The sequence below is a fragment of the Coturnix japonica genome, chromosome 17, assembly GCF_001577835.2.
Source record: "Coturnix japonica isolate 7356 chromosome 17, Coturnix japonica 2.1, whole genome shotgun sequence".
NCBI classification, from domain to species: Eukaryota; Metazoa; Chordata; class Aves; order Galliformes; family Phasianidae; genus Coturnix; species Coturnix japonica.
Genome location: NC_029532.1, coordinates 950,954 through 970,903, shown reverse-complemented (window position 1 = coordinate 970,903; position 19,950 = coordinate 950,954). Strand labels below are relative to the sequence as shown.

General features: G+C 47.4%; 1 protein-coding gene across 4 annotated transcripts in view; it reads right to left on the bottom strand.

Moving 5' to 3' along the window:
* Positions 1-19,950, bottom strand: part of PNPLA7 (patatin like phospholipase domain containing 7) — a 76,173-nt gene continuing 56,223 nt past the window's right edge. For 3 of the 4 annotated variants that reach the window (XM_015878607.2, XM_015878606.2, XM_015878608.2), the window contains exons 28-37: positions 17,129-17,245; positions 16,815-16,931; positions 14,398-14,467; positions 12,441-12,557; positions 10,870-11,018; positions 10,414-10,566; positions 7,653-7,763; positions 4,429-4,513; positions 1,540-1,643; positions 1-717 (exon numbers count right to left, since the gene is read on the bottom strand). In XM_015878607.2, coding sequence (XP_015734093.1) covers positions 637-717; positions 1,540-1,643; positions 4,429-4,513; positions 7,653-7,763; positions 10,414-10,566; positions 10,870-11,018; positions 12,441-12,557; positions 14,398-14,467; positions 16,815-16,931; positions 17,129-17,245 — 1,104 coding nt within the window. In that variant the 3' untranslated portion in view covers positions 1-636. The remainder of the gene's footprint in view (positions 718-1,539; positions 1,644-4,428; positions 4,514-7,652; positions 7,764-10,413; positions 10,567-10,869; positions 11,019-12,440; positions 12,558-14,397; positions 14,468-16,814; positions 16,932-17,128; positions 17,246-19,950) is intronic. The other variant, XM_015878611.2, reaches the window with a different exon arrangement.

Genomic DNA, 19,950 nt, shown 5'->3' with positions numbered 1-19,950 from the left:
TTTAAATCCAGCAAAATAACTTTATTTCTCAGCCAAGCAGGGACTCCAGAGTTGCCTGGCGAAAGTCAGCACTATTATTTGTCTGTAAATGTCTGCTGATGGCTTAAGGATACACGCTTCATAGCTAGTGTTCACGTTAATTGATTTCTTGGCTTGAGATTGGAAGTTAAATACATTCAGAGTGGCTCCAGTCAGAGCACTGCTCACAAGCACCTGATTGCAAGTCACTGAGGAGTTAATCACAGTTACCTGATTCGGATGAAAAGCAAGCAGTGACGCTGTGCTCCACAGATCTCCTCTCTCCAGTGCAGCTGTATGGAGCCTTTCATCAACGGACACAGCAGGACGACGCCCATTTATTCTTTGGGCCTTGCAGTAGAACCAGTAACTAGAACATGCAGCAGCCAAAGACTGCACGTCCCCAAGGTGCTCCCACTCTGCCAGTCCCAGAGTGACCAAGGGCTGGCACTGCCCAGAGGTCTGCACGGCACAGGGCAGGAGCTGGTGCTTACTGCTGGCAGCTGGATGCCACACACCCTGCCTAGAGGAGGGCGAAAGCTTGCTTAATCTCATCTAGATGTTTTCCTTTTTTTAGTGTATGTAAATACAAATGAGATGCAGCTGCTGCACTCAGTTCTAGGCTGGCTCTCCTGTGCTGCTTGTCTGGCAGTCCACATTTTGGAGTTTCTTACGCTTCCTTATCCGTACATCTTCATCCTGCAGGAGGAAAAAGCACAGCCTCATTTGTCAGCACCATCCCTGAGCTGGATAAAACCTGCCCTCCATTTCTCTGTCTCTTTTTTTTGTCCACCAACCATCACCCACCGGAGACCAGCCCAGCAAACAAAACCCTTCATACCACACTCCAGCTCCCTCCTCCCAACACCGCAGCCCTGTCACATCCTCAGACTGGCAGCTGCCCAAACCATTCACACGCTCCCACTGGAAAGCTCTGCCTCCAACACAACAGGCAGCTTCAGCTTTCAAACCTGCCAGCTGCTCGAGCTGGAGTAAGGAGACAGCCCTCTGTGAGGGAGCCCTGCTGCTGGGGCTATAGGCAGCACAACACAAAGTGAGGCTGCAGGACAGGTTTTCCCCAGGGTGGACCTGAGCTCCCACAGCACAGATAACTTAAGTACAGAGGCACCTTTGGAAGATACAACATGATTTCCAGCTCTATACAGGGCTAACCTGAATGAATATCAGGTCATCATTTACTTTTCGGGAGGGTATCTGCAAGGATGGAGTTTCCAGCAGCTCACACTCATCTGCACACCCCTGACAATACACAGGTGTGCTCACTGTGCAGTGTCCTTGTATTGAGTCAGAACTTCCCTGACTGCAAGCCCTGCCTGCCACCTCTGGACTTTTTCCTGATCATCCTGGACGCCTTCACTGTACCACTCAGCTACAGACAGCAGATGCCCTCTCTGCATCCTCTCCTCCAAGCTGGAGAAAGCAGCATCCCCAGTCATCCTGTCACCCCTAACTCATGCCAGCGAAGACACAGTGACAGCCTATTTCCAGGGCACTTCGTACCGAGTCAGTGTCGTCCTCAGCCTGCTTCCGTATGAAATGAATATAATCATCCTTCTGGTTGTCCAGAACTTCTTCCTCATACTCAGTCTGGTAGTCTGACTCATCTAAAGAGAGAGGAGAGAAAAAAAACATGGGTTTAAGTAGCATTCAGAGAGGCAGAGAAACTGGATGAGGAATGAAGGATAGCTGCCTCTGAGCAGCAGAGCAGCATGCGGTGACTGCCGGCCAGCTCTGAGCAGCTCAGTGAGCCGGGACTGCTCAGACATCCATCAGCTCTCCAGCCAGACCACAGCATATGTCTCAACACATCCTGTACATGAACTGGTGGCCTAAAGCCCTCCAGAATCTAAAGAGCCTGGAGCAGGAGCAGTGAGATCCAAAGTGCCCCTGCCAGTCCTGTGGGCACTGACCAATGGGACCGAGCACAGCCAAAGGGAGATGCTCCAGCTTCCTGCTGAGTGCTTCCCATGGGGTACTTGCTACCTCTCTCTGCTCACTTCACACCTGTAGAAAGCCTCCAAAAACACACCTCAATGCTGCAAGCCCTGCTTCTCCTGGACATGCTGTCACTGACTCACTGGCAACACAGATTTGCAAGCACAAGACAAGCTCTTCGTGGTGCCAACCCCTTACCACCACAGTGATGATAATTACAGATCTCACAGCCTCAGCTCCACAGGGAACAGTGACATTTACACTCCCTCCTTCCCACAGGGCACAACCTCCTCTCTCTGGTGCTCCAGCAGATGAACATCATTGAGGGAAGCTCAAGAACCTGACTGGTGCCTTCACCTGACCTTAAGCATCATTGCTGCTACTTCAGCTCTGAGCAGCAGCTTTTGTGTCTGAGTTCAAAACAAGATGATGTGACCCTTTCCCCCCAAAATCTGTCACTTTTCACACGTTCTCATTGGCCTTTGCTGCTGCTTTCTGCTTTCCAACTCGTTCCCCTCCTACATCGCACTGTGGTTGTGGAGCTGCTTCCATACCGAAGCCAAACAAAGCACATCACAAAGGACTGCCTTCCATTTGCACAGGTTCTGGCACTCAGTTTTTCAGGTGGCCATTTAATGCATTAAAGCAGCAGTTTTTACACTAAACTTCATGCCACCGTCATGAATTCAGGTGTGCTTTGAGCTGCTTTTTCCCCTTTTCAGCTCAGCAGTGAGACAAGCGGCTCGTATTTAAACTGGATTCTTGATTAAGTATTTCTTTGGGGAACAGTCAATAGCATCTGCTCCATGCTGAACACAACAGCACAGTCTGTTCCGCAGCATTTCCTTCTAACACGACAACCAACTGCCAGATCATTAGAATGAAAGACATTTGGTCATTTTTTTTTTCCTGTGGATCAGAGAATCATCGTGAGCTCGTGCTGAAAACACCACTGATAACCTCTGATAAAAACCCACTGGAGAAACCAGCATTCAGCTGAATTACAACAGACAGCACTAACAATACTTGTGGGTTACGGCTCCATCAAAACTGATGGAATCAAGCCCCAGTCTGTATCTTCCAAACACCGTCAGCATTCAGCAGGGCTTGATGTGGAAGCTGAGGAATAAGACAGGCTCTGTCCCCTCCTACCTCCTCACACTGTGACTCCAGCACTTGAGGACAGGAGGTGGTCCCCCTCTCCGGACATCATCCATTGTCCCTTCTGAGACTGAACCCAGGGCTCAGGCAGTGACTGCTCCCACCCTGACTGGCTCTGCCTGTTCACATCAGCCAGGAGCACCCAGCAGGACCATGGTTTCACCACCCCTCAATGCACCAAACACTTCAGTTCCAAACGACCTGAACTTATCAGGCAGAGAACACACAGACACGGGCAAGGCTGTTGTAACAGCAAGCAGTTGCTGACATTTGTTCTATTTAAAGGACCCAGTAGCAAGCCAGCTGCTGCCATCACCAAAAGGTGACGATACTGACCCCAAAGAACCAACAAACAGCTTGCACTCTGTAAAGGCCCCAAACCTACCATCACTGGGGCAGCACACACACACCCCAATGCAGGGTGCACTGCTGCTTTATGATAGAAGTACTTTTTCAAGGAGCAAAGATGCAGAGGGCAGCCCAGGGGCTGATAACTGCCTCCCCTGAGAGATTTTGGGCTGTCTCATGCTTCAGCTGTACTGCAGAACCAGGCATTTCAAACCAAGAGCAACGATTCTTTCTTGCCAGCAAACAGCAAACCTTCCTAGCAGGGCCAACCACCCAACTGTAACAGGTAGCCCATCCCTGCAGCGCTCAGTGCCGATGCCTTCCATAAGCACACGGCATGAACTCTTCATCCTCACGGCACCTGCTTCAGACATTTGATTAATATTTTCCTCATAAGGCATATGATTGCAATTAGCATTTCAAATTACCAGGGGACATCTCTACTAGCAGTCACAGATGGAAGGGCTGCTAACTTTAGATTTTTCTCTGCAAGAACCAAAATCAGGAAGAAAGGGAGAGACTGATTACAAAAAGCTCCAGCCCTGGTGAAACACTCAAAGATTTGGGGCTCTAGAGCCTGATGCTGTTAAACCAGCCCTGGGTTGTGGCACTGTGCGATCTGTAGCACACATCTGAGGCTCAAAACACTCAGGACTCTCCATGTAAAAATACAGGGCTGTTATCTGTTCCTCATTAGCCCATTAGTGCTCCCATAATAGGGGTGTCCATATGGCAGCTGAGCCTGTGAGTCACTTCGTGTCTGATTCAAGGCAGCACCAAGAAGTCTCGCTTTAAGCCACCCTCCTTTTTCTAAAGGACACTGACCAAAGAGCACAGCCAGCACGGGGACACGGGCAGTACAATGAGGAATACAGGTTTGTCTTTGCTCAAAATGCAGGTAACTGGAATAACAACCACCAGGAGCCCCCACATCTCCAGACTCACCATCAGCCACAGCAGCTTTCACTGGCTCAATCCTGGACACAATCTCTGCCAGGTCTGTGAAGGAGGTGCTGGGGTAGTTCACGCTCTGAAACACATCATTAAGGTTGGAGTATGTTACCCACTGTCCACAAAACACCCAATTCAAGACAATGTACAAGTGAGACCGAACAGACAAAGCTCCAGACACACATTTGCCATGATTTCCCCCTCATCACTCATTGGTGAGTAATTCACCAAACAGTGACCATGCAGCAGGGCTGCATTACAGATTTGGGTTTCCCAAGGGCGAGCAGGCATGGGGACAAGGCTCAGCCAGCCCTTCACTGTCTCACCCAAGCCATTGATTGAGCATTCTCTATTTCAAAGAGCTGCCTGCTCTAGTTTCCCTTCTCATAAGACCCAGGTTAGGCATTTCAGGACCATCCTGGCCTTCCCACACCCTTGGGGGGGGGCACAGGGTGATCAGGTGGAAACCCAAACAGCCTCTGCCTATCTTCAAAACCAACCTCTTTCATTAGCACAACAGCAGCCCACCCCCAGAAGAGAGTAGAGGTGAAGAGCTGGCAGGGGGCTCATGATGGGTAGGAGTCACTGTGGGGGACAGCCCACGTGCTTCCAGCCAGAGCAGCTCCCTCACACAGTGTTTCTGTGAGCAATTCTTTGCTCTTCCAGCAAGAGCATCGGCACTGTGAATCACACAGCCCCCGCAGGGTCACAGCAGAAGCCCATTACAGCTGCAGCAGATTGCTCTCAGTTGACCTCTAATCCATAAGCAACTTCTGATGTGATTTAGTGCAGCCAAAGCATGGTGCGGATCCGGGACAAACAGCTGCTGGGTGCGGTGGACAGAAAGGCCCAAACAGAATTAAAAAATAGCAGCATGAAATGAAACAGCGGCAGTTCAGGACGTGCCTTTTAAAATATAAAGAAGTACAAATGCTCAGAATAAGGTCTGACCAGTAAGGAACCAGCAGAAGAGTGAGTCAGTCCCGCTCCACTGTGAATATGCGACCTGAATGGTCCCAGCAAAGTGTCTGCAGATGGGCAGGATGGGAGGAAAGAAGCATCCACATCCTCATTCAGTGCCCGCAGAGCACACACAGCAATGCTGACAGCAATCACCTGCACTGAGAGGAGGACTCGCCACACCAACAAAATGAGCCCAAAGGCCCAAAGGGTGGAACTGCACTGGTGGGGAACCAGGTGACTGTCCACGCTCATCTGGTGCTTTGCAAAATGGAATGCAATGTTTGACCACTTCCCCCAACACTCTTAAGGACAAAATCACTCTCCCATCAGTTAATGCAATGAAAAGAAGCACCTCAGATTCATTTGAATCTGACTCTCAAACTTCCCCGACAGCATTTTCTCCAAGAAGGGAGAAAGTATTCTCTTCAGCATTATCTTTATGAAACAAATGAGAGCAGAGAGACAGTTACTATTGTAGTCTGCTGGAGTATATTTAACTTTGGCTATGAATAACATTTCAACAGACAAAACTTCCCCGAGGAGATCCAATTAGTGGTACTGCACTGCTCTGCCTGGGAAGAATTGGGTTTGTTCACATGAACTTTATGTAAGGCTGCTGTTGTTCACGACTTCGGTATTTGCATTTTAAGGAGAGATAAATAGCAACTGAATGATGAAAGCCAGAAGTATCTGAGTGCTTAAATATCCAGAGATTAAGTAAAAATTCAGTGCTTGCAACATGGAATCAAGATGAAAAGCAACCGAGCTCGACGCTCCAAGATGCTGAATGCTCCCGAAATAGCTGGAGAACTAAAACATAGATCAAAACCTTTGCTAATGAAAGCAAGTTAAAAATATCAGCTGTTATCCCTGGAAGACAGCAGAGATAAAGGACTTAAGTGACTCTGAAGGACTAAGGAAAAAAGCAAAGCGCCCCAATGGGAGCCTGCAATATTTGTTACTTCGTAGATACTAATCTATTAAAACAAAAGTCAGATTAAAATGTCTCTTGGACTCCAGGAGAGGCAAACAGCTTTTGAGGTGCTCAAAACACAGCCCAGAGCTCAGCACAGGCCTGGGGAGCACACGGAGCCAACAACCATCCTCACATCCATGTTTGCACCATTTTGGTGCCCCAGCAATCAGCACTTCCTGCCTCATCACAAAATGCTCACACTGAAACAGTGACAAGCTCTACCTACAAGCACTGCATGACCTACTTGGCAGCGGAACTGCCATAAAAAACAACAGGGGAGATGATGATAAATGTTCAAAATCCAGCATGATGCACAGCTGTAATACTGTAACTTGACTGAAACATTAGCCTGAATGATTGCATCCAATTTCATGGGCAATTCTTAAAGAAGTCATCTTGGAAAGGTACATTTGTTAATGGCAGTGAAGATGTTCAAGCTTGTTACCAGCTGGCGATAAAAGTCAGAGGATGAAACCTGATGGACATCCATGGTTTTCTTTCCCTTGACTTCTCCTTTTGCCTGTTCACACACACTTACCCTTCCTCTCCCCTTGCTTACACCAATTCTTTTCTCCCAGCTGAAGTGCTCAGCCACTGAACTCTGGAAGAGCTGCAAACTCTTAATGTCATTTTTCACCTCTACTGACTCTCCCTGCTGAAGCTTGGTACAGCTACAACACATTCTGGCAATAACTTAAGATACTACTGCTAATTTCCCTATCTCTAAAAGACAGTAAAGAAGAATTACTGGATAAAACATGAAGTCTTTGTAGAACTTGGATTTTATATAAGAGGAAGTGAGGATAACATGCCAATATATTATAATATAGCTCCCAAGTCCTCAAAAAACTGGTAACAGTTGCTTGAAAACTGGAAATTCAGGCAGCCCACAGACCACCCTTCTGCCCCAGCCCCTGCTGGGTTGCAGTCACCCCCCCTTCCACTGCAACACCCAGGGCAGGAAGCAGCTCCTCCAGCAGCATTTGGTGCTGACCCACACCAGAAGGAAGAAGAGCTGGACATACCCACACCCACCAGCTGGTGTGTGGCAGAAGGTGCAGTGATGGGCTGAGCATCCCACCTTCCTTCCAGTATTTTTGTGTTGGGAATACTTCTGGGTTACAAAGAAAGCATCAATAATCTGCCAGAACAAACCAGCAAGCAGAGAGCTGCCCGACAGGGGGCTACTTGAGGCAATCGTTCTCCCTCCTCCCCCTGGCTGGTTCCTGTTGGCACCAAGCAGCTCCTGCAGAGAAGTGCAATTAAACTGAACACTCACATCAGAAGTTTTGGTTTTGTAAGTCTCATGTTTGTCTCGCAGCATCTTGTCAAGGACGCCACTCCGGGACCAGACACCAAACACAGTTTTGCCATGCTGATATCCCACCTCCTGGAAAAATAAAGAGTCAAGAGGTTAAAAAAAGGTGGAAAAATAGTTGTTGGCAACAAAAAACCCCACAAATATGGTGCCACCCCCACATAACTGCTGGAAATCCACAGGTCTACCCTAAAGGCTGGATCCAATTTTTGGTGCTTTCCAGCCTTTAGCTATGAAGGCTACTCAGCCCAACAACAACCAGCGGGATCAATTAAGCAACCCAAGTGCTATTTTAATTCTAAAAGCCACTGGACTCTTGATTCCCCCACACAGTACATAATGAAATGCCACCTGGCAGCAATTTTTTATAGCAGCAGCATTAAGCATCTCAGTCCATACATACATACACCCTGCAAGCACAGCGCTCCTCCAGTGCTCTTTACTTTGTGCTTTTTCACCTCCTGGATCAAGTCTAACAAAGAAAAGACCCCGTAGTTCCTGGGGCATTCCTCAGTGAGCTACAGCAGACAGCACCAAGCACACAAGAGCTGGTTTGCTGGAGCAGATACAATGCCAGGTGCACAGCAAAGCCACACACTCCATGTTCCACTTCTAAAGAAGTCTAAAGTAGTTGGCACTTGGGACAGTAGCAACGCATTGTCAATAGCAAGGAAACAATTGGAAAAGGAAGCCAATTACTCCAAGTTTCACTCTTCTTTCTTTTCTAATCAGACAATAGAAACCGTGTTTAAGAACGAACTTGAAAGCAACAGGTGTTGGGAGCCCTGGATTCTATTTCCAGCTCTGGCAGCAGCAGCAGCATGTCCTGCGCCCTGCAGTGCTGGAAGCAGCCTTGGCCCAGCTGCTATTGTTTCCCATCTGTTTTTTGGACAGGATTCAAAGCAGGGCAAGAACTTGGGGTGGAATTCACCTCTGATCGATCGTGGCTACTCAGCCAAGGCTGGATGTGAGTGCTCAGCAGGAGGGGCCTGACAGATCTACAGCAGCCCAAGCATCAGAAAGATCCTGAGCTTTGGGAAATGACGTTCAGCCTGACTGCTACAGGCAGATACAGAACAGAGATTTTGCTCCTGAAGAAGAAGGGATTTTTGTTCTTTGGAACAAGCTGAATTGCAGCCACGTGTTGCTCGTTCCTATTTTCTGTAAAACCCAGGTAACACAGCTGAAATTAAAATCGACAAAACCACCAACCCACTGCTTCAGAGCCTGCAGTCAGAAGGGAATGATGCTCTGTAAGGTCAGCACAGCTTTTTAATCTCCCCTAATGACAAAGCTTTCCTTGCAGTGTTCAAAGCAAAACCCAGGAGGGTGCTGTCCCCCCCCACACCTACAGCATCGCGTGCCAAGAACTCGCTCACAGAAACTGACACCTCTGACAAACTGCACTTCCCTCAATCTTTTATTCCACTGAGAAAGAATTGCCTGGTGTCTTCAACTCTCTGTAACGCCGTCAAATTAGACAGAGAGCGAACAAGGATCTGGCAGCTTACTGTTACTGCGGTGATCCATCAGACCTGCCTGTCTGTCAGTGTTTTTGAGGGGCCAGGAGCATCCATTGAGAGCAGAGCACTATGGAACTGGGGCAGACTTAGGCCCCCGCTGCAGACCAAGCTCTTACCCCAGAGCTGAGACACCAAACATCCTCAGGAAAATGGGTGATGCTGGAGAATCAGCCCGTGGCTTTGAATAGCTGCTCTTCTGTCCTCAGGAGTCTCTTAAATGCAAATCTGCAGGGCTTAATTGTATTACTGATTTTACTTAGTGTTTACAAGACAGTATTAGGGAACAATGCTGGCAAAGCAACCTGCAGCTTAATGCGTATTGTGGCTTCTCAGCACATCCATGAAATAGAGCTACTTAAACAAAAATGGGTGTCATGTCTTTTTTGCTTTCCCAGACTAGAAGAAGAGCAAAGCTTTGCAGAAACACCTCAACATGGCAAACACTTGCAAAGCTGAAGCAAAGAAGGGAAAAAGACAGTAAAATAACTTCCTTGTCAAGAGATAATGAGCTGAAATTGCTACCATTCCCTCAAATCAGGCAGAAATGTTTTGGTTCGCTATGCTGGATGCTGTCACCAAGACGCTTCAATTGCACATCTGGAGTCGGGGCTGATCTCCAGTTTGTAAACAAACAGAACTAAACCCTGAAGACGTGTAACCTGGTGCCACCCCTTCGCTGTGTCCTTCCACTGACATTGGTGCCATTCTCCTGATCTGCTATCAGGTGTAGAGGAAAGATGGATGGCATTTTATTAATAGAAGCGTTGACATGTGAGCCAAGCCGGATATCTTAGTGTGTTGCCCTCCATTTCAATGATTCACAGCTTCCCCGCAGACTTCTTCAAATCTCTCACGTGACAACGAGCTCCTTAATCAAGGAAGAGAAATTGACACCATCTGACAAACCACAACTGCCCAACGCAGCTCAGGCACCAAGGAGGTCTAACCAAGCAGCTGAGAAAGAGCCATCACAGGACAGCGAGGGAACCAATCCACTTACAGGTTATTATATATAATCACAATCACTAACTCAATTTCTGCTGGCAATCCAATCCCAATCACGGTATCATTCCACAGCATTATTTACTGTCAATTATTCACTCGGTGCCAACTGAATTCCTTCACTCTCACACTTCTCAGGTACTAATTGGCCTGCAGAGTGTCAGGACAGGGAGCTGCCTCCACCGAGGAGCACTTACACAGATCTCATCGAACTTGCCAAAATCCAGCGTGCCGTAGCGGTCGATGGGGGGCCGGATGTACTCGCAGTAGTCGCTGTTCTTCACCATCTCCAGCTGCCGCACGCAGCACACGTATGCGAGCCGTGTCTGGATCTCCGCCATGTTCGGCACCTGCCAACCAGGACAGACTATTTCAGACTCTATCAATACCAACCACCTACAAGAAAAGGTTTCTGTGCCAAATCCACCGCCTCCGCAGCCCAAACCCCCTCCCCAGGCAGGGCTCTACCCTCCTCTTCTGTGATGGTCCATTTCCCTCAGTGTCACAGCACTGCCTGCCTTGCTTCATCCACAATTGCGTGCTCAAATCCAATAAACAATTTGATCTGTCACAGGCTGGATCCTGAATAACCAAGAGAAAGCTTCCTGCTGTGCACATAAAACTAGGTGATATGGCAATGCAGTCTGTGGTACCTTCACTTTCTCAGCCAGTGGATTCCACCTCTTCCAGAGCAGCCACCAGCCAGACAAGCAGTCGCCGTAGTTGGTGAGGTTGGTTTCATCCCGGCTCCCCACATCGATTGCTATCACCACCTTAGCACCCAAGGACCTCGCCACATCAGCTAGTGGGGGAAAATAAAGGTCACATCAGTACACCTCTAACAACAATGTCAACCCCGGTGCTGCACAGACACAGCATATGTAGATCCCATGAGAACAAAGACCTGGGGGACCTGGAGAGAGAACAAGTTGTGATGGCCATAAAGAGGAGTCAGCAGTGCAGAGGAGCAACCCTGCAGAGAGAAGACAGAGAAGAAAAGGAGCAGAAAAGGAAGCAGACAGCAAGGAGAGGCTGGGAGGATTTCAGTCTGCAAAAAGCTTTGGATTCAAGAGGAAGATTCATATTTGAAGTGGGAGAGAAATGAGGCAACACCTCCCACTTCAAGGTCGGTAGAAAGAGAACGAGCTGCAGCCTTTGGATATGGGTGAGAACTTAGGAAAGTGCCAAAGGAGGGCAGAGAAGGACACACACCTTACAGAATGCATTTATGTCTCCTCCACACCCCCAGAGTCCAAGATAGTTGCAATTTCTAGAATAGTTATGCGTAGGAAAACCACAGCTTTGAAGAGCCAATTTATATGCTTAATTTAGATACATATTTAAATCAGAGCTGCTCTGTAACTTGGATTTATATTACTGGGCTGGTTCAGCCTACTGTACCTTTTCCACTTTGTGTCACTTGCATATACACGTTGTGCACTCTCCAATAAGTACAGGTGGAAACAGCACCTCAATTTGCAATTCATGCTTTTGCTTACACAGTCACACACAGCAAAGCCAAGGGGAACCTGTGGGGCTCTACTCTGTTATTTCTATGTCTGTCTGAGGACAAAGCTGACACCTGGCACAGGAGCCCCAGGCTGGCACGAGGCTGCCCCTCTCTGCAGCTCATACATCCCACCAGCTCCTCCAAGACACTCATTGGCACCTGACTTAACAAAACCACTAAAATACTGTTTCAATTCTGCAGCTACATCACAGCTAAAACTCACAGCTGGACAATAAAGTAAAAATAACGTTACTTGGCTGCTTTCAATCCCAACTACCATTTAGTTCCAACTGCCCTCCAGCGAGTGCTCTGATGCTGTACGTTCTACTAACGCAGTCACCAGGCTGAGTAATGAACAATTAAAGCTCCTGCTTTCTCAGAACCATTTGCTATTGAAGCAATGCTTTTTGAAAAGAACCAAGGACTACATGCCTGCAGTGCATTCCAGCTCTCTCCTTGCAGCAAATATTATAACAAATTCAAAATGAGCTTGGAACCACGTTTTTGGAACGTGAGTATCAGGAAATAATCCATAATAAGGAACAGCCTTAATAAAGCCACAGTAACACAGACACCAAGGAAACAGAACAGTGACTGCTAGGAACCAGCATGAGATTAAAGGTGGCTGCAATGTTGATCCCCACTCCTTTTTTCTTGCTGCAGACTGTGATGTGTTCTCAGCAGCTTCTACCCCCCCCAGATGCAGACACCTACCAGGAAGGTTGTTGACGTAGCCTCCATCCATCAGGAGGTGCCCATCCTTCGGGTCGCAGAGCGGGGGCATGTACCCAGAGAGAGACATGCTGGCACGGATGTACCTCCACAAAGAGCCTGCAGGAGAGAAACGGAGCAGCAGCAGCATTAATGTGCTGCCAGAGCTGGGGCAGGCGTTCACACACACTAAAAGGATCAGGAGGTGGAGGTGCTCCTGAGAATACTGTTAGGGAGTGATTAAAGCAGTTCATTATCTTCTATACCATAATACTGGCTAGGAAAAAAAATAAATCCAAAAGGCCATTCACCCCCACAGTCAGGTAAAAGCCTTAGGAAACAGGGTTTTAAGGACACGTCTTGTATTCGTGGCCTGTAAGGAGATGTCAGCATATGCCTGACTGCGGGGATCATCTTTAGTGCTTTGTTGAGCTTACACTGATAAGGAAAGGAAAAGGCTTCTCCTGGGGAGAAAGGAATAGGAAGAATAAGTAGATTGAAGTGCAGCTAAAGCCATTAAGTTCCACAGAGATACACAGAGAACAGGCCTTCAGCAGGAGCTGAACATGAAAAATACAGATTGCAGAAGCCCAGGAATTCTGCTTCCCCTGCTCTGCAGGGAGCAAACATCTCCACTTCACCACCTCGTATTGGCACCAGGTTCAGATCTTAGCTTTGCTGAGCACATTTCTGTTAACAGCGCTGCAAAGAAGAAAGTTGTCATCTTTTAAGCTGTTATAAACAAAGCTTAATCAAGTAGAAATCGATTGGCTCTGTTTCCTGTCAGACATCCCGCTTTAAGGCTCTTATTTACCGATTTCTCTTTGTAACATTTGCATCAGCTGAATTTGGATACTGCACTCCCAAAGATGCTCGAGTCGTGTCTGAGAACTGAATCTTTAAAACACCAAAAATAAACAGGAGCTGCAGTGTTGGCTCATTTCTCAGTAATTAACCACCCTGTGCTTCAAACAAACAACTCTTCCCAGCAAACCAGAAACTGACTTTTTTCTTCTTTCTTTTTAACATACAATGGTTCTTGCTCTAATTACAACCTAAGCACTCCTACTGCTTGGCACAGGTCAATATTGGCAGCTTTGTGTTTTATTAGCAGCAGCTTTAGGCTGTGGAACTGGAAAACAACCTCTACAAAAGGTAAATCCCCTCCTGTGTGCCTCAGTCCCCCTGGGTCAGTCCCCATTGACCCCCCTTGGCTGCCAAGGCCCTGGGGTCAGTGTGGTCTTATGGCTCTGTAGCCCACACCTGGGCTGCAGGAAGGGACAGCCAGCACAAAAGACAGAACACCAGAGATGTGGCAGCAGTGGCCTCTCCTCTACCCACAGAAATATCTGGGGCACCTGGAAGGCTTAGAGCATCTTCACTGATGCCTGATTCACTGCACCATTACCCTAAATAGCCAGACAAAAGCTAAAGCAAATATCCCACAGGGCTGCCACCACAACCCGACAACAGGGCAGACAGCTCAGATCCTTCTCCACTGTTTAGTCACTGCAAACTGAATTAATTCTCCACCAGAGAAATAAATAGGACTGGACACAAATGACAGCCTAACCCAGCTTCTGCTCCAGGTGCCTGAGCCTCTTCATTAGGAATACATCTTTGTTTATGGAGAATTTGAATCTTAAGTTGCTTTGGTTGCATTCATTCTGATTTATTGTTAATACACCCGCACTTTGCAGAATGTTTTAAGGACACAGAATGGTGCCAGTGGACCCATTTGCTCTCTAAACAGCAAGTTCAGCATCTCAGTTAATTTCTTCCCCACAGCTCTGTTCCTTGTTATGTGTACGACCAGTTTGGTGCTCAGCGAGTAACAGAGGAGGGAGAAACAAAAGGAAAGAAAAATGCAAAGGGGCAGAGAGCTGCAGGGCAAGGTGTGATGCTGAAGTGCCATGTCACTCCCACACACCGCAACAGGAGCAGCTGCCTGCACACTTACCATCAGTGTGGACCCTCATTGCTGAGGCAGTGATGTCAGTTGTGATCGTGAAGTAAGGAATCCACAGATCCTGCACCACAGGAGAGCACATTGTCACTAAATCTGTAACCTCGCATGCAAAACCAGAGCCTAACACAGAAACCGAAGCAACAGCACTTGTATCCTGACAGAGCTGCAGACACAAATGCCTGGTGAAGCCCCATCAGTGCTGTTCTTGAGTTCATCAGTTTGCAGTGTTACCTATAGGAACATCCTGCAAGGCTGATCTTCAATACAACCCCAGAAGTTTCTTGAGATATTGCAGGGTAAAACAGCAGCAAAGCATGGTATGAAACCTACCTAATAAACAGGATAACACATGAGAAGAATGGCCTAGCCAAGTCCTTCACATGTTTATTCAACACAGGCAAGGCAAAAATCAATGAGCTCCATTCCTTGGGGGCTGGGGAGGAAGATCTCATTGGTTTCTATGCTTGTACTCAATATCTCATTGCTGGGAAACCTGAATGAGAGGACAGCTTCCTGCTTTCAGGCCACAGCATTGAGCCTCCTCTGGCACAGCTTTGATGGAACCTAAGGCAAGCAAGGGTTTGGACTACAGCTATCAGTACAAGCTGAGAAGTGCTCCCTGTTTGGTATTTGTGGTGCAAGTTTTGGTGCTGAGAACACAGCTGGGATGGAGCCAGGCACCAAACAGAACCTACGTTGTTAGGGCTGTAACCAGCTCTCGCTAACATTCATCTCTGGTTGGAAGTCACCAAAAACACTCCAACTATCAAAGTACAGAAATTTGGAGTCTGGGACACCTTAAAATCATGCTTAAAAACACATTTCTTCAATGCTTAATGCTTTTTAATTTAGCTTTTATCATTTTATAAGTTACCCTTTACACTTAGCTTTCAGCTACTGCCTTTCTGCTGACATGCCTGGCTAACCAGCACTGACAGTACGAACTGCAGTTAGAGGTGAATGCCTCCTTCCTTGCAGAGGCACACAACATTTCCTCTTATCTATCAGCTGGAGGATATCCACAGTTGCAGCCTGAAGGGTTTGCCCTGCGGCACTGCACTCACAGTGATGCTCTGTACATCTCAGAGCTGGATTTCTCTTGGAAACTGGACAAATTTCCCTTCCTGCAACCACAAGGTTAGGACAGATCAGGGAATTACAGCTGTAATACATAAAAATCAGAAGGTAAGGAAGAAATTACTGCACCTCAAAGGCAAGTACAATAAATTGACTGCAATGATGGTAGTAAACCAGGAGGAGCAGGAGCCAGTCTACATCAGAAGACATTGCTCTGTTTGCCATTCACTTCACAGAGCACTCCTCACCCCATGGCTCACACTGCAGCACACCATGCCACAGTTCACACCAGGTTAACTGGGAGAAGCCAGAGCTCAGCACCACCGTGAAGGTCTCAATGCTTTACAGCTCCTCCACTACATCAAATTGAGCAGCAAGAGCTGCTGTAGTCACCCGACACTCTGGTTTTCCTATCAGGCACTGCTGAAACCAAATATAAAAGCTGGAATGCTCCAGGAAGGGACAAGCACAACTGAAGGACCAACAGGACGGCTGCTGCCATCCAAAGAACAAAGCAAAAAGAATTCCAGTCTCGGCTCTTATCACTAAAAGCTGCTCAGTGCCAGCACCAGCCACTCGGCACAGCACAACACTATTTTAAGCCACATGTGATGATTAATCACTTACTTTCATCCTTGCATTTAAGTAGGGAATGGTTCAGATTATGCATCAAATTGTCAGCGTATTTTAAATATATTTATGAATCTTTTATCACAAGGATTCCAAACACAGGAATAACGTGATTAAGGCTGTAATGAGGTAAGACTGCAAGGTACCCAAACCTCCTGTGAGCCCAGTGATGAAGACAAGCACTGATAATTGACTTCACAAGCTGCAGCTGGTTGTGGGGGAGAGGAGGGACGACTGCACAGGAATGTCAGCTCAGACAGAGCACACCCGGGGGTAACAGCACCACGTGCAGAACAGGGAAAGCCTGGATGGTATCTCAGCTTTCACTAGGCTGTCCATAAGCACACAGCCCTCAGAAACCAATGGACCATGAAGCCATTGCTGTCCTGTTAACAACATAAGGGTCTCTTAGAGTCAGCTTCCCTAATATGATGATAAAACCATTTCAGCAATATGACTCCAGGGACAACTAAACATTTGCTCTCAGCCAAACACACTCCTCTGTCAAACAGGAGTAGTGAAACTATTCCTCTTGTGCTTGCCTAGGCCCACCATAATGGTGTGATCCATCCCTGCTTGTAATGCTTTCCAGCATCCCACGGCCCTGTACCTAACAGTAGAATGGAAGAAAGGCATTTCTTACAGCAGAATGCAGTGCAGCCACACACACGCGCATGGAGTGGGTACAGCAAGCAACCTACCTCAATCTGTTTATCCTTGAAGATGCTGCTGATGCTGTTGTTAAAAGCTGCTCCAGAAAACATTGAGGTTATTGGATACGTCAAGTCTAGAACAGTCTTAAGCACTGAATTCATAACCTAAAAAGAAAAAAAAAACAATTTCAAGTAATTCATGTTAATGTTATACACATGCAAGTTTAGAGAGGTTATATTCCAGACTCTACAGCAGACGTGTGGGAAGCAATGCTACTGCTGTGCAAAAGTCATCAAGGGGACAGAAAAACAACTACAAATCCACGGCCAGTAAATCCATGCAGGGCGTCATAAATGCACACCAAGAAACACCGAGCTCTGCACTGCTTTGCAGTAAGGCTGTAATTCAGCTCTCGTGGCTCCTTCTTCCTTTCCTCCCCCTCTTCTCCATTCTGGATGTGGCACAACCTTGCGCTAACCTACAAATAAAATGATGAGAAGGACCTACATATAACTGATAACACAACCAGCATTATGGCCATATCAGTCCTGTAAGCACACTATGGGCCTCAGCGTCTGATAAACCCCAATGAAGTGCTGAATATACAACATCATATTCAGTTAACTCACAACTGAAGACAAAAACAAACCACAAGGAACCCATCAGGCTGGATGTGGCTCTGGGCAGCCTGGTCTGATGGTTGGCAACCCTGCACACAGCAGGGGGTTGAAACTGGATGATCGTTGTGGCCCATTTTAGCCCAGGCCATTCTATGATTCTATGAATTTACTCTTTTATAACCAAATAAGGCTTCGGTAGAAAATAATAAACATTTATATTAGATGAAATATTTAATCCCTCCACGTTGCTCTGCAGTTTAACAAACAGATTGGCAGACAATAGGGCAGCACATAGCTGGAGCCCCACAGCATGAAGGAGCCTCTAAAAACCTGCATCTATTTAAGGCTCTGCAATCAACATCTGGCATTTGCTTTACTCTAGCAGTGATGTGAAGGATTAGCCTACATTGTCGTGCCCAGCTGCTTTTAAGCATATATTATCTATCTACCCATAGAAAACACAGCCATGCGCAATAAAGGGGAAAAAAGAGTCTGGAAAAGCAAGTACACAAAGAGAAAATGTGGGAGAAGCTGAGAGCCTCAGCACAGGGCCAAGGAGCAATGTGTGACCATCACTCATATGGGGGGTAGGGGGAACAGTGTGCCACCAAACTGCACGTCCCACCTACATCCCATACAACCTCTGATCTGAATTTCCCAGATGATGATGTTTCATTTGGGGTTAATTTCAGCTCCGCAGGTAATACAATCCAAATGGTGGAAATGAGCTGTCAGGACTATAGATACGTGGAAAACAGATTTTTCCTGTACCACAACAAATCTAAGACTTAACACCACCACCACCCTTATATTTCTGCCTTTTGTCAGTAGTCTAGAACATAGAATTCCACCTGAAAGGCAACACAGAGGGAATGATGGTCAGCTGAGAAAGGGAAAAGCAATCTGTCCTGATTAAGATTTTGCAAGCAGACAAACCCAGCGAGTAAAACCTTCAGCACCAGTCGATAACATTTAAGATGCTATTAAAAAGCAATGAACCCCCGCAGGGCCCAGGCACAGCCAGCGCACGCTCTCTAACTTCTCAGCCCCATTTAAAAGACAAAATGTACTCGTTTATTTACACAAAGTATGTAACTAAGTTCGGTTTTCTTCAGGGTTCTCTGTGCACGTGAGTGGTACATTTTGCCTATGGCACATTTTGTTGTGATGAATCAGGGCTAAGCCTCAGTAACCAACACCCCACCTTTTTCTGATCCACCCTGGCCAGGAGGTATCTTTCCCATAATATTCCACCTGTTCTCCATGCCAATTGAGCTTGGCAGTGTTTGCCTGCTCATCCCACACTCTGAGTTTGTTTGCACGGACCCATCCTCGTAGCTGTTGTTGTGCACAGGAAGATCTGGCACACAAAGTAAATCAGGAGCATGCAAAGGAATTCAGAAAGAAAAATAAAAGCCACAAAATGTTCGGGTTGGAGGAGCCCTCGCAGCCCCCAGCCCCACTCTGGTGCCTCTGAATGGACTCCCTTCCACCACATCACCTACACACTGCAAGGATGCAGTTGATCCCACTGTCTGTGCCACTGCAGAGCCCCAGTCCCAAGGTGGACCCCTGGGGGACACTGCTGCACCCCCCCCCTTATGCTTTACCCCAACTCCCAGCAGCAGTCCCACACCAAATCCCCTCCACATGGGCACTGCATCCATCCCCTCCCAGCCATGTATATTGCCCTTAACCTGACCTGCATCCCCCCTTCCTGTGCCAGCCACAGAGCAGCATGGCAAAAGGTACAAAAACAATAAAAGGGATTAAATTTGGCCAGATCAGCTTATTGTACAGCTGCAACCTCAGGAAGCCCAGCTTATATCAATGTGAGCTGCCGTGCAAGCACAGACTCAGCCCACAGACAGAAAAATGGCTGCAGGATCCTACCCAGCAATTCCTAACACTGTTCTCATTGCTGGAAGCTTTTAAATGTTGATCCCTATAATCCTGCTCCTTTCCACAACAGAAGATTCCATTCTTTGTGCAATGTGTCCTTTGGAAAACCCTCCTGGGCAAAAATATCCCCAACACTCTGTTAAGATGAAAGCTTTGTTTGCAGGTTTGTTTAGTTTTAGTCCTGCTGTTTAAACATGGGGATGGAAGGAAAACAGAGGCAGGAACCGACCTGACTGCTGCTCCTCAGACCTCTCTGAGGCACCTAAAATTACGCCATTTCTTCACTGTTTCATCAGGAGCAGAAAACACATAAAACATTCCCTTCTCCCAGCCCCAAAGTGCAGCACTACAGATCTGCCCATTGCTAAAAATATCAAGAGGAGAAATGACTGCAGGACAAATACCAGCATTTGTTTTGATGGTGTAAAAAAAAAAGCAAAAAACCAATGAGAGTTATCTAATCCATCACAACAGAGACATCTCAACCCCCCCGGGCTGCAGCCGCTCTGCTGCGAGGTTTGACACAGAGGAGCTCAGCAATAACCACTCGCCAGCAAAAGCTCCCGGGCTGCACAGCACAGAAGCAGCACCGGTGCAGCACACAGTGCTGGGGTCCCTCCTCAAAGCCCCCCTGCACAGCAGCACTGCTGCCTGGGATGCT